The sequence below is a fragment of the Triticum aestivum genome, chromosome 4B (genome assembly GCF_018294505.1).
Source record: "Triticum aestivum cultivar Chinese Spring chromosome 4B, IWGSC CS RefSeq v2.1, whole genome shotgun sequence".
NCBI classification, from domain to species: Eukaryota; Viridiplantae; Streptophyta; class Magnoliopsida; order Poales; family Poaceae; genus Triticum; species Triticum aestivum.
In genome coordinates this window covers 634970388-634984134 of record NC_057804.1, presented here as the reverse complement: position 1 = coordinate 634984134, position 13747 = coordinate 634970388, and the positions used below count along the sequence as shown (strand labels likewise).

Here is a 13747-nt window from a genome sequence, read left to right as displayed (position 1 = left end):
GGCATCATCTTCCTTTGGAGGAGTGGTTCCGATGCAAATCACCTCTTCCACGACCGTTCCTGCCAGTACACATCCATGCTTGGCATCGCGGCCTTTGTCGGGGGACCCGCCAGCGGCAACGGAGCTCGTGCCGCCCCAGAACCCTCCCTCGCTTGCCAGCTCTGCACCGCCTCCACCACCTCAACCGGATGCTTCACCCATGTCAGCTATTCGGACATGAGTTGATGGGCCTGCGGCGCCCTTGGCGATGGGATCACCGTCGGAGGCTGCTTTGGAGCATCTGACGACACCGTCATCGGCTTCTTCTCGGTCTTCTGGTCGTCGGGGTGTGATTTTCTCCCCGGCGGTGCGTGCAGATCATGACATGGCCTTGGCGACGCTTCGGGTGCTATCTCCTGCGCCGCCGTCGCAGTACGAGGAGGCTGCTCCTACGAACGCTGTCATGGAGGATGAGCTGCAGCTTTCACGGTCTCCCGCAGCGTCGACGGGGCCGGCGCTGTCTCCTGCGTCGCCGCCGCGGGATGAGGAGGCTGCTCCTTGTATCGCTGTTGTGGAGGATGAGCTATAGCGTTCTAGGTCTCCCGCTGCTACGCCGGAGCCGTCTACACCACCTTTCTGGCCCTCTGGGATGCGGGTTGCTTCGGAGTTTACTACTTCACCGCCTAGACGTAGCGGCCGCCATGTTGTGGGGGCTGATGGGGCCTCTGCCACTGATGAGGATTCCATGCAGAGGACCATGCGTAGAACGGCATCGCGGAACCTCAACTTTGATGGTACGTCTCCTTGCAAATCATTTCTATCTTTTGATAAAGCCAAAATGTTTTCAAATATTGCTAGCCTTGGTATTTCATTAGATAGAAATGATGCAGTAGTTGATTTCTCAGTTAAAGCTCTTAAGCAAATGGAGTTCGACCGGCTTACGGTTGCTCCTAAAACGCTTCTGACGGTGGATCCACTAGTATCAGATGAGGAGGATGAGGAGTCCGATGCCAACCATGAAGGCAGACTCCTCTCTCATCTGGTCAATGATACTACAGAGGTAGACTTTGAAGATACCATGCGTGATACGATGCTTTGTGAGCTCGTTGCATCGGTATGTAAGAACAAGTCTAACTCTGGTAGTAAAAAGGGTCGCCCTAAGAAGAAGACCAAAGTATCCAAACGTAATAAAGTTTCTCCATGAAAGGAATGTTTTGGAATAGCAGAGGTCTTGGTGACTTGGCTAAGTACAAACATATTTCCGATTGTGTTAGGGATCATGCCCTCGACTTCGTGGCAATCTCTGAGTGTAGTAAGCGTGAGTTTCCAACGCGTGATTTGGACCATTTTTCATGTGGCAAAGATTACGAATGGCATATCCTGCCACCTTCAGGGAGGTTCGGAGGTATTCTTTTAGGAATACACTCCACTTACTTGGAACTTCTTTCAACTTCAAAGGGGGAGTATCATATTAAATTCCACCTTAGAAACAAATCCGATAATTTCATTTGGAGCTTGGTTGCCGTATATGGTGCTGCTCAAGATGAATTTAAAGCGGCATTCCTCAAAGAACTTGTCAATACCTGCAGAGAAAATCCTCACCCCATGCTACTTGGGGGGGGGGGGGACTTCAATATTTTGCGATACCAGCAGGATAAAAACAATGATAGGTTCGACACTCGATGGTCGTTTCTTTTTAATGCTGTCATTGACAGTCTTGATTTGCGGGAACTCTCTCTCTCTTGGGGCGCCAATTTACCTGGGCCAATAATAGATCTATCCCGACATTCGAAAAACTTGATCGGGTGCTAGTCACCACAGACTGGGAATTTAAATATCCATTAGCATCAGTGCGGGCTTTGGAGAGAATTGAGGCCTTATCGGATCATGCTCCATTGCTTACTGATTTTGGTCAAGCAGCACCCACTTCGAACCGCCATCAGTTTAAATTTGAACTGGGGTGGCTCACTAGAGAGGGTTTCCCTGAATTGGTTAAAAAGGTGTGGCAACGCCCAACATGGGGTGATACACCAATTCAACGTTGGAATAATCGCATTCGTGCGTTGCGCCAATTCCTCCGCGGATGGGCTAAACACACCGCTGGGATTTATAAGAAAGAGAAGTTGCGACTATCTGTCTTGATCGACTCCTTAGATAAGATCGCGGAGGTGAGGCTTCTATCTGCTGCTGAGATTGAGCAAAAAAGTCATCTCAATGAGCAGCTAGCCCGTCTCTTACGCGAAGAGGAAATCAAATGGTACCAACGGTGCAAGAGAGACTCGTTGGTACTTGGGGATGATAACACGAAGTACTTTCAAATGTTAGCCAATGACAGACATAGAAAGAAACGAATATTCACCCTTGATCAGGACAAGGGTCGCATTGAGGGGGACGCTCCGCTCAAGGACTTTATTACAAAATACTATAAAGACTTGTTTGGTCCTTCCTCGGAAACTACGCTGGAGATGGATGAGTCTATTTGTCATGACATCCAGCAAGTTTCCACTGCGGAAAATGAATTCCTAACCTCTGCTTTCACTGAGGAGGAAATACGGACTGCGATTTTTCAAATGAAACACAACAAATCTCCGGGATCGGATGGTTTTCCGGCGGAGTTTTATCAATTTTTTTGGGATATGTTAAAGTCTGACCTGGTTCAATTGTTTAATGAACTGCATGCTCATAGACTAGACATCTCCAGACTCAATTTTGGTGAAATTATCCTTTTACCAAAGATAAAGGATGCCAATCGGATTCAACAATATAGACCGATTTGCTTATTAAACATGAGCTTTAAAATTTTCACCAAGGTCGCGACTAACCGGCTGAATGAGGTCGCAGACCATGTAGTCAAACCAACACAAACAACTTTCATGCAAGGACGGAACATCTTAGACGGTGTTGCTGTCCTACATGAAACTGTTCATGAGCTCCACCGTAAAAAGTTGAATGGGGTCATCTTTAAGATTGACTTCGAGAAAGCTTATGATAAGGTGAAGTGGCCTTTTTTGCTTCAAACTCTTCGTATAAAAGGGTTTTCCGATACTTGGTGCCGATGGGTTGAGAACTTTGTGTCTGGAGGTAGCGTGGCTATCAAGGTGAACGATGACATAGGCAATTATTTCCAGACTAGGAAGGGGCTACGCCAAGGCGACCCCGCATCACCTATCCTTTTCAACATCGTGGCTGATATGCTAGTTACTCTCATTGAGAGGTCCAAGCTAGCTGGTCAAATCACCGGGGTCATTCCTCGTCTAGTAGAAGGAGGTCTGTCAATCTTACAGTATGCGGATGACACCATTTTGTTTTTGAATCACGGCCTAGAAAAGGCTAGAAACCTCAAATTGTTATTATGTGCTTTTGAGGATCTTTCTGGCCTTAAGATAAACTTTCATAAGAGTGAACTTTTCTGCTTTGGCGAAGCCGCAAAAACTTCACAAGAATATGCTGATATTTTTCGATGCCAACTAGGCCAATTTCCGATTCGATATCTAGGTATTCCTATTCATTATCGGCGTTTGACAATCGCTGAATGGAAACATGTTGAAGAGAGACTGGAGAAACGGTTGGCGAGATGGAAGGCCAAACTCTTGTCCTATGGAGGCCGACTGGTTCTGATCAACTCGGTTCTTACCAACATGGTCCTTTACATGCTATCTTTTTTTCATCTGCCAAAAGGTGTTCTCCAACGCCTTGATTATTTTAGATCAAGGTTTTTTTGGCAGAGTGACAATGAAAAAAAGAAATATCGCTTGGCTAGGTGGAATATATTATGTCGTCCTAAAAGCCAAGGGGGACTCGGAATCCAGGATCTTGAGATCAAAAACATTGCATTGCTCAGCAAATGGGTATACAGATTACTCACTGAGGATGGTGTTTGGCAGGAGATCATTCGTAATAAATACGTTGGGTCCAAAGCAATCTCCCAGGTCTACTGGAAACCAGGTGACTCTCATTTTTGGAGTGGGGTTATGAAAGCTAAAGAATTCTTTTTCCAATTTGGCACTTTCTCGGTTAGGGACGGCTCCTAGATTCCATTTTGGGAAGACACCTGGCTCAGGACTACTCCTCTAAATGTGCAATACCCAAGCTTATATCGGATAGTTAGACATAAGTTTGTCACGATTAAGCAGGTATTGGGACAAGAACACCCGGATATTTCTTTTCGCAGAACGATTTCTGGACCTCGTCTGACTGCATGGAACGATTTGCTGACTCATTTGGGAGCTGTCCAACTGTCGGCTGAATCGGACATCTTTAAATGGAACCTGCATCTGAATGGAAGATTTTCGGTTAAATCCATGTATGATGCATTGGTTCATAACGAGGTTCCATCTGATAATAGAAAATTGTGGAAGCTTAAGATTCCTCTAAAAGTGAAAATTTTCCTATGGTTTCTCAACAAAGAAGTTATCTTAACTAGGGACAATCTAGCTCGACGAAACTGGCAAGGCTGCAAAAAGATGTGTTTTCTGCAATCATAATGAATCCATTAAACACCTATTTTTTGATTGCAAGTTTGCTAGATCGGTATGGGCAATAGTCCAAATTGCTTCGAATCTATATCCTCCACGCAGCGTACGGAATATGTTCAGAAATTAGTTGAGGGGAATAGATAAACAATTGTCTAAACACATTCTTGTGGGGGCGGCTACCTTATGTTGGGCGTTGTGGCTCACCAGGAATGATATTGTTTTTAATCATAAAAGTGTTTCATCTCCTATGCAGGTAATTCATATATGCTTGCGATGGCTCCGTATGTGGTCTATCCTGCAGAGGCCGGAGGACAGAGACCTTTTTTATGATGGTTTCTACCCGGTTGGAGTGCTCGGCCAGGGACATTTTTTACCCCCATGGATGACGGTGTGACCTTCGGATTGGACCGGCATTACCTTAGGTCTCTTTTATCTTTTTTCGCTACTGCTGGCGTTTTTTGCCTTTTTATTTTGGCTTCTAGTACTTTGAAACTTTGGCTGTGTGCATCTAGCTATGCAGAGGCCGGGTGATCTTTGATGCGGTTGTATCAACTCGATATTTCAATTCAATGAAAAGCCCTTTATCGAAAAAATGACTGTTTGAACACCCGCCGGACGGCTGCGCTCCACTTCTTAATCCAGTTCAGAAATCACAATCCAAGTGCTACAATCCAGCTCCAGGTGCAATGGATTTTGCCATACTGTTGCTTCTCTTGATCTTTGCACCATCAGGGATAACATCATTTACCAGCTGCCCCTCATCCATCTTAGGTAAGCGATTTGCCTCTTCATCTTTTTCGTGCACATTACAAAACAAGGCTTGAATCAATTTCTCATAGACGTCTGCAAGTGCTACTAATCGAGCCGTCTGACTTAATTTGGGATGGACTATTAATTGTGTACAAATCGATGCTATATATCATCATTTTTCTTGGTAGCTCACCATATATAGCTCAGTCGTCAGTGTCGCTCATCTTCAACCTCGCTAGCCACTATCGAATCTCCCAATGTTAGGCTTACATTTTTCATATGCCTGCAGAGTACAAGTTACTTGCTTTTCTCAAAACTACTACTTTTACTGTTTTGCACAACTGAAATTAGCAAACAGATACCTACTTTTTTCCTTCCTATTATGTCTGCAGAGCATGTTGTCAACTCAGAAGGTGCACTCGAGTTCCCCTTGTTTCACACCGACCACCCATGCGTTCAACAACATCGTGGTCGTCCGATGTCAACTGAAAGCATCACTGAAACTGATGATACGGACCTGCCCATTGACTTGATACGGAATGACAGCATAAACGACTTTGCCTTTCTAATGCCCGTCCAGCTGGGCGCGCCACCGGTCTGGAACCTCGTGGCAGTTGACACTGGATCTCCACTCTGCTTTGTTCAATGTAGACCTTGCACCCTCTGGTGCAACGATCAAGAGGGTGCTGGCCAGATATTCGATCCCAAGAAGTCCAAGAGTTTCAGGCGTATTGGGTGCTCGGCGAAAGCCTGCCGCGCACTTCAGTCGCGGCTGCGTCTGCCGTTCAAAGCATGCATGGAGAAAGAGGATAGCTGCCTTTACAGTGCGTCATACGGGAAAGGATCCTATTATTCAGTCGGCAAGCTGGTGGCAGACACAATCTCCATTGGGCGTGATGGCAAGGGATACAGTATTCCCAGCTTCATCTTCGGCTGCAGCTTGGACATCGAGTATGATCAGGGCGAGGCCGGCATATTCGGGTTCGGTGCCGCGCCGTCTTCTTTCTTCTCACAGGTAGTACGGGTGGTTAACTATCGGGCATTCAGGTACTGTTTTCCGAGTGACAGAAAGAAGACTGGATATTTGTCCATCGGGGATTACAACCGTGACAATTCTACTTCTTACACCCCCTTGTTCGTGGCTCATCAACGGCCGGTGTTTGCACTGACGCTGGATAAGGTGGTGGTCGATGGGATCACGCTCATCACAGACCCCTCAGAAATGATGGTTGACACTGGGGCAAAATGGACGGTGCCGCGGTCTGATACCTTCAGCCAACTTGAGACGGTAATCTCCAAGGCTTTGGGAACTTTGGGATATAAGCGCACCCTTGTTCTGGGACCAAATCATATGTGCTATGAGGAGGACTTATTCACAGTGTTCCGCAATTGGTCCGCTTTGCCTGTGGTACAGCTTTCGTTCGACATGGCTGCGAAACTTACATTGGCACCCGAGAGCTCATTTCATTTTACAAGCAGTCATGGACTATGCACGTATTTCATGAGAGATGCTGGCATGGGGAAAGCAGGTTTGCAGCTGATGGGGAACTCGGTCACACGGTCGATCGGCGTCACCTTTGATTTTCAAGGGGGCCGATTTGCTTTTAGGGATGGAGACTGCTGATCAGTCAGTGTAATGCGAGTGTGAGCGGTCAGTTGTTCTTATTAAATGCTCAATTAAAATGTTAATATTGTGTATTGGCAGGCAAAGGATTGGCACTAATAGATGCATGCTTTATCCCTTGTTTGCAGCCACATCCTCGACGGCGCAGGACATGTCCTCTAGGACACCAGTGACTGGCGCCGGGCAGGAAGAGTTTGCGGCCGCTCCTGCGGTTCTGCTCACTCGTTCAGGAGCTTCGTGTGTTCTTGTTTCAGCTAGATTCCCAATAATTGTAACAATGCATGTCCAGCTTTTGCACTACTTGGCTATTAAAGAATAGAAAGATTATAAACCCTTTCGGTGTTGCATTTCTTTAGAGTCTCATACTATTGTTCTACGCCAGAGCATCTATAGCCGGAACCCTCGTATCCGTCTCAATGTTCAGGCGGCCTGCCCGGAAAGGAAACTGCCACCCAACCAGCCCATACGTCCGAGCTGACTGACAGTCACTTGTTTAAAAAATAATTCGAAATTATGAGCATTTAAAAAAAAGGCTACACTGAATTCGCAAAACATATTTTGCTTTTTTCGGAAGCCTGATTTTACTCATTCGAAACATTGAAATTAAAACATGTTTGAAATGCATCTAAGTTTGATCTTATTCTAAAGGTCTTGGTGTCAGAAACCAAATAATAAATGTTTAAAAATAATAGTATAGTTTAAAAGATATGAATGATTAGAATTGCTAAAGAGAAAATAAAAGGAAACGATTTGGACCACGGTACCACATTCAACATTGGGGGAGGCTCTCTCTCACCAGAATGGGCCCCACCAACCTGACATTGATTTGACTAAAAACAAAAATAAGGAGATGATTTGCACTAAATACTTTGAGGCACAGATGCATGTGTCCCCACACCTTTACATATGGCAACATGGGACAATGCTAAACCTACATAAAATCGGTTACATGTTTTTTTAAATGCCATCATGGCTCACTTTATTGCTCAAATCACAGCTACATCGTCTATTAATAGCGACAAAATAAAACTAGGCGGATCATCAACCCCAACATTTGGTTGTGAATCACAATCTTTAGCTAAGCAATGAGCAACTAGATTGGCATCCCTAGGACAATGGACAAAACAAACTTTTGTAAAAGAAATAGACTAAACGAGGATGTCTCATAAATTGGAGTTGCCGCTGTTCCGGAAAAACCTCTATCATTTAGCGTATTGATTACCTCCAAATTATCCGACTGGATCAACAATTTATGCAGCCCCATCTGATTAGCAAGATAGAGGCCATGAAGAACGGTCATTGCTTCTGCTGTTGCTGTATCAAGCACTGAAGACAATTTCTGATTACTAGCAGCTACAAAGTGCCCTTTATCATCTCGAATAACAACCCCTGTTGCACCACTCCCCAAGTTGGCATCATAACCAGCTTCGATATTGAAGGTCACAAACCTATCCGGGGCTCTACACCATTTGGTATGGCTCATGCACGACGTGTCCAGGCTCCGGCCCCGGAAAGAAATCATGGCATGGCCTAGTGTTTTATCCTACCAGACTAGAGAAGAGGTCGGCCGAGCTGAAAGAGGGCCAAAGCCGAAAAGTAGAATGATAATGGCGATCGATCGAGTTGGAAGATATAATACTAGTAGTACGTACGCCGGCCATAAAAATGTCTTTACCACTTGGCCTTTCAGAGTGACTACTCGCCATTCACACACTGTTACCCCGAGAGAAAAAAAATCACGCTTTTTTGCACCTCCACAGTTTGTACCCGCGCATCCAAAGAGGAAACGAGCCATCAAAGTGACAGCAAGTTTCGCGCTTTCGTCCGCGGCCTCTTCTTTTTTTCCCGTTTCATTCACTTTTGCTGCTCTGCTCAAAGGGTGGGTGGGTGCAACTGGTAAAAGGAGCGCCCGTTGCCGTTGGGAAGAATAAAGTAGTGGTGATCTAAAATCTCTTTCAAAAGTTTTCGTGCAGGGCGTACTGGACTCGTCCAGTAGGAGACACGGTGGGCAAGTAATTCCGTAGTTGGGGAGCATAGCAGTAGTGTAGTAAAGTAGCGGTGATCTAAAATGTCTTTGCAGCTTCGAAGGCATGGACTTTGTGTCGTGTGGGCGACGTGGTTGTCATCGGAGTTGGTCGTGGGTGGGCTTTGCCCTGTGTGTTAGTCTTTGGGTGGGCTTGGCCCTTGTTATTCCGGTTTTCGCCCGGTTTTCCGTAATTAACTGGGCAATTATCTTCTACTTAATTAATAGATGAGGCAATCTTTGCCTCCATTTCAAAAAAAATGTCTTTTAGAAGTTAACTAATGATCCAAAACGTCTTATTAAAATTTACGGAGGGAGTACTCAGAGCGCAACATAGGTGGTAGTGCGATTAATGGAGCACTTTGCAGGTATTATTATTCGAGTTAAAAGTACCCCGGATACCCCCAACTTGCACAAAATATGATGATTTAGTCCTAAACCTGGAAAATGTAACTCCACCACACCCAACTTGCACTGGATGTGACGATTTGGTCCTCGGCCTATCACGCATGACAATTGGCAGCCAGGTGACCGGACCGGTTGTCGCATCACTTTTGCAAAAAAAAAACACTGTCGTTTTGTCTAATTAACCCGCATTACAGGGCACCTGAATTAAATCTATCTCAAATGCCGTTCGCATCCACCCATTGCTTCTCTTTTCCCCATCTCCAGCTCCCAGCTCCTAGCTCGTCGCTGCCAACAAGCTTGCCGCCGGCGTCAAGCTTGCAGCCGCAGTCCAGCTCACCCTCATGGTCTCCTGGGACGATCTCTCGAGCTCCTTGTCGGACGACGACTCCGTCACCAGTCAGGTTAGCCACCAGCGCCCCCATGGTGATGCAACTAGGGTTAGGGTTAGGTTCAGGCAAGAAAATTGGGAATTTTAGTGAAGAGGCCTATTTGTTTTTGTTGTAGGCACCTGCCACCATTTTCTGCTCAGAATGAAGAGGCATTGCTACTGAATTTGCTTCTAGATGTGAGCACCTAGCTGTGTGTGAGAAGTTGGTGGCCTTTTCTTCGGTGGATAGTAGCAGAAGGTTCTTAGCTTGTGCAGAGAAGGTTAGTAGCTAGTTATTCAATTTGCATTGCTTTATATTGCTTGCTCTGTGTAGTGTATTTCAAGTGTTGATGATTTGTGCAGAGAAGGTTAGTAGCAGAAGGTTCTTAGCTTGTGCAGAGAAGGTTAGTAGCTAGTTATTCAATTTGCATTGCTTTATATTGCTTACTTAGCACACTGGTTCTGCAATTCATTGAATTTGTTTAGTATTAACATTTAACTGAATTTTTTTCATTTGGAATAGTTAATTGAATTTGTGCAGTGTGAATAGATAACTGAACTTTTGCAGTTATTATGTTAATTATAAACAACATTTGTGAAGTTCACTGTTAACTGCATTTGTTTAGTTAACTACCTTTCTGAACTTAACTGATTAAGTGTTGAAAGATATCACCATATGTGCAGATAACTTAATTTTTGCACAGGTTTATTTGAATTCTCTATTATTTTTGTTTACGCATAATTGTAAATTGTTCCTTTTGTCAATTGATTGGAAGCACCTAAATGCAACTATGTTGAGTGGGTTGACCCTGAGCGACATGCCCCTTTGAAGATGAGCCTAGCTAGGATTTGGGGCATGTATGAGGATGAGAACAAGCTGAGGCTGAGGCACAATGTAGTTAATGCTGAAGAAAATATTAAGATCCTCGGAGAGAAGAAAAAGATGGAAAAAGAGTTGAGGTTTCTTAAGGTTGATTTTGCTAAAATGGTGACTGATAAAGAGCAGGCATTGGCCCAACTAGGCAACACACAGCTTGCTCTGACAGACTTGAAGCAAGAACTTGAGAAGAAGAAATTTTGTGACAAATCTGTCACAAATATTCATCAGGTTATGAGGGCCAAGACAGAGAAAGAGAGGGACTTGATGCAGCAGGAGAGGGACAAATTAATGGAAGAGGGACAGTTTGGTGTTGTAGAGAGATCAGCTAAGCAAGATAAAAAAGAAGTTGAAGTACATGATAGGTGATCTTTTCAAGCATAAGGAGGAAACCAAGGGCAAGATAAGGAAGCTAAAGGAGATGTTGGATGATTTTGAGTGATGATGTGCATTGTTGTTGTAATGGTCCCATAATTTGTAGTAGCTCTAATTTGATGAACCGGCAGAGATATTTATGTGATTTGTGTGAACTAGCAGAAGTGCTTTCTGTAATGCAGTATGTGTGAACTCTAGTAACTTGATGAATCAGACTTTAAGTGATTTGTTCGATAGTGTTAATTTAAATGATTTTTATCTAGTTAACTGAATATGCCTGAAAGTGTTAAAATTTAACTTATTTTTATCCAATTAACTGAATTTGTCTGAAATCTACAGCTAAGTTACTGAAGTTGGTTTGGTGATGTAAACAGTATTTTTTCACTGTGTGTTGTAAACAATATTTTTTTAGTTTACTGAATTCTTTTAGTTTACTGAAATCTAAAGCTAAGTTAATTTATCCAGTTTAACTAAATTTGTGTGTAAGTTTTAATAGCTAAGTGAATTTATCCAGCTAACTAAATTTGTTGCTAAATTCTAATTCAGTTATCTAAATTTGCATCAGGAGGCATCCGTCTACATCCTATTTTGGTACAACGCAACATATGGGCCTACACAATGTTGCATTCTATTTTTGGAAAGTTGTAGCAATAGACCACAACAAGAATGGCAGATCATAACAACATAGGAGCATATCGCAGCAACAATGGCAGGAAAGTAAAGCAAATAAACCAACATCATCCATAGCATATCAGAGCACTACTTGTTCTTGTTGTTCATTACTTAACTTATGTGCTCAAATATAGGAGCACACCTAACCAAAATGCCCAAAATAATATTCCTAACTTATATGCTGCAATATACCAGCATACATAAACTCTTCTTCAGCATCTTCATTGCATCAGCACAAGCTTCAATTGATCTTCAACAGCTTCAGGCGCTCTGAGCGGCGCAGCTCCCCAACAACGAGAGGCCTCTTCTTCCCGGCCGCCCTCTTCTTCTTCTGGCCTGGTTCCTGCACCACGGCCTGCTCCTCATCTTATTTCTGGACGACGTCAATGTAAGGCACATCTAGAACATCCAGCAGTGCCTCCATGATGATTGGGAGGTTTTTGTCACCCTCCTTGGTGTCCATGGCCGGTGCTACCATCTGCATGTCATTTGGATAATCGTCGGAGAGGACAACGACCTCGACCTCCTCCTCGTCATATGACTCGCCCTCCGACTCATAGCCAGAGTCCGCGTCGGAGTCGAGTTGCACGTGCTCCGAGAGGAGTCTATGTCAGAGACGTCGTTTGGCAAAAGCAACTCTAGTTGGAAGCGGTCCCTAGTACGTGATGTTGACTGGTGTAGGGATGACAAGGATGACATCGTCACCGCACTCCATCCACGAGGCGACACGCGACGGATCTGGCTGCGGCGGCGGCATGGTGGCAGACCGGTACATCCACCAACGCGCGCGCTGCCTTGGATCGTCCGACCACATCTCCCGCATTGTGAACTGCGGGATCTTTGCCGGATACACGGCGGCAACGCTAGCTAGCTTCCATCTGTTAGGGGTGACATTAAATTCCTTGGTGATCTTTCTTGAAAATGTACCAATTGACATCTTCTGGTCATCTCTGAACTCATATATGAAATACTTGCATAAGAATTTTGTTGTTAGTGACCTTAACTTCCAGTTCTTCTAGCATCTATGTTCTCCATACTAAGTCTTGATGGTAAGTCCTCCTGTCCTGTTGTCATTGCTAGCTCTAAGGTAACATGGGCAACCTCTTTCACAAACTGCCTCAATTCTTCTCTTGTCATTCTTTGTCTTCTTGATCTGCACTCTATTCCCAACTGAATATGCAATCAGAGCATGTCTTAGCTCCAGCACATCAGAAAATATCATCCCTACTTTAAACACACGGGAAATCATGTCCACCTTTGCATTCAAAGATTTAAACTTATACCTAAGTTCCTCTGATTGCTCAATTGATAGGTTTAGATCTTCATCCTCAAGCAAATAGTCAGGCCCCACATCTTCCTCACCTTGCCCAGCTTTCTCATCATCATAAAAGTCAATGTTGTGATCATAAAGATCATCATCCCCATCATCTATGTCATAGTCACTATCACTGAAATCTGAATCTGAAACCACTATATCTTCAATAATTGTTTGTCCATCTTCAGTTAGCAAGTTGTGCTCTGCACCTTCAATCAGCAAACTCCGTGGTTCCGTTCCATTTGCTGGAATATCTGACATGGGTTCTTCTCCTAAGACTGATATTAGGCTATGGGAAGAAGCTGCACTTGCTGCTACAGCACTTGTTGTTGTTGTTATCAAAGACAGGGGCAAGGTGCACACCAAATCAGACCTGAAGTTGCTGATGAAATTTGTATGGTCAACCATGAGTACAAGCATTTTATGCTCAGCACTAACTTTCATCATATGCTACAAATCCTCATCACCTCTAATTCTGATCAAACAATCTGAAATTGGTTTATTAGGTTTGCACTAATAAATGATGTGCTCAATCACTGGATATCCCAACCAAATCAACACTAGTAGAAAACAGGACTTTGGTCCAAGCTCGATCTACACATTTGTCCCGGTTGCATTACGACCGGGACTAGTGTGAGCATTAGTCCTGATTTGAGCAGCTAGGGCGCCGGGCAGGCACCAGTCCCAGTTAAAATGGAACCTTTAGTCCCAGTTAGAGACACCAACTAGGACTAAAGGGTGCGATGAGACTAAAGGTTCTGAAAGGGGTTCTAACCATTTTATACCTGAGCTAGTACCAAATCAACTAGGACTAAAGACACCAACTATAATGGACACCAACTGGGACTAAAGGGGTTGAGACTTTAGTCCTGGTTGGTTGCT

General features: G+C 44.3%; 1 protein-coding gene across 1 annotated transcript; it reads left to right on the top strand.

Annotated features, from left to right (window-relative positions):
- The first annotated feature begins 736 nt into the window (after positions 1–736).
- LOC123090306 (aspartic proteinase CDR1-like) lies at positions 737–6828 on the top strand. Its single transcript, XM_044511671.1, has 4 exons — positions 737–773; positions 855–1093; positions 2790–3246; positions 5597–6828. The coding sequence occupies exons 1-4, from the start codon at positions 737–739 to the stop codon at positions 6826–6828; spliced, it is 1965 nt and encodes a 654-aa protein (XP_044367606.1).
- The last annotated feature ends 6919 nt before the right edge of the window (positions 6829–13747 follow it).

Coding starts and splice junctions, on each gene's coding strand:
- LOC123090306 (XM_044511671.1), top strand. CDS start 737: ATGCGTAGAACGGCATCGCGGAACCTCAACTTTGATG. Junction 774..854: donor GCGGAACCTCAACTTTGATG/GTACGTCTCCTT, acceptor GTATTTCATTAG/ATAGAAATGATGCAGTAGTT. Junction 1,094..2,789: donor TTTGTGAGCTCGTTGCATCG/GTATGTAAGAAC, acceptor ATTTTCACCAAG/GTCGCGACTAACCGGCTGAA.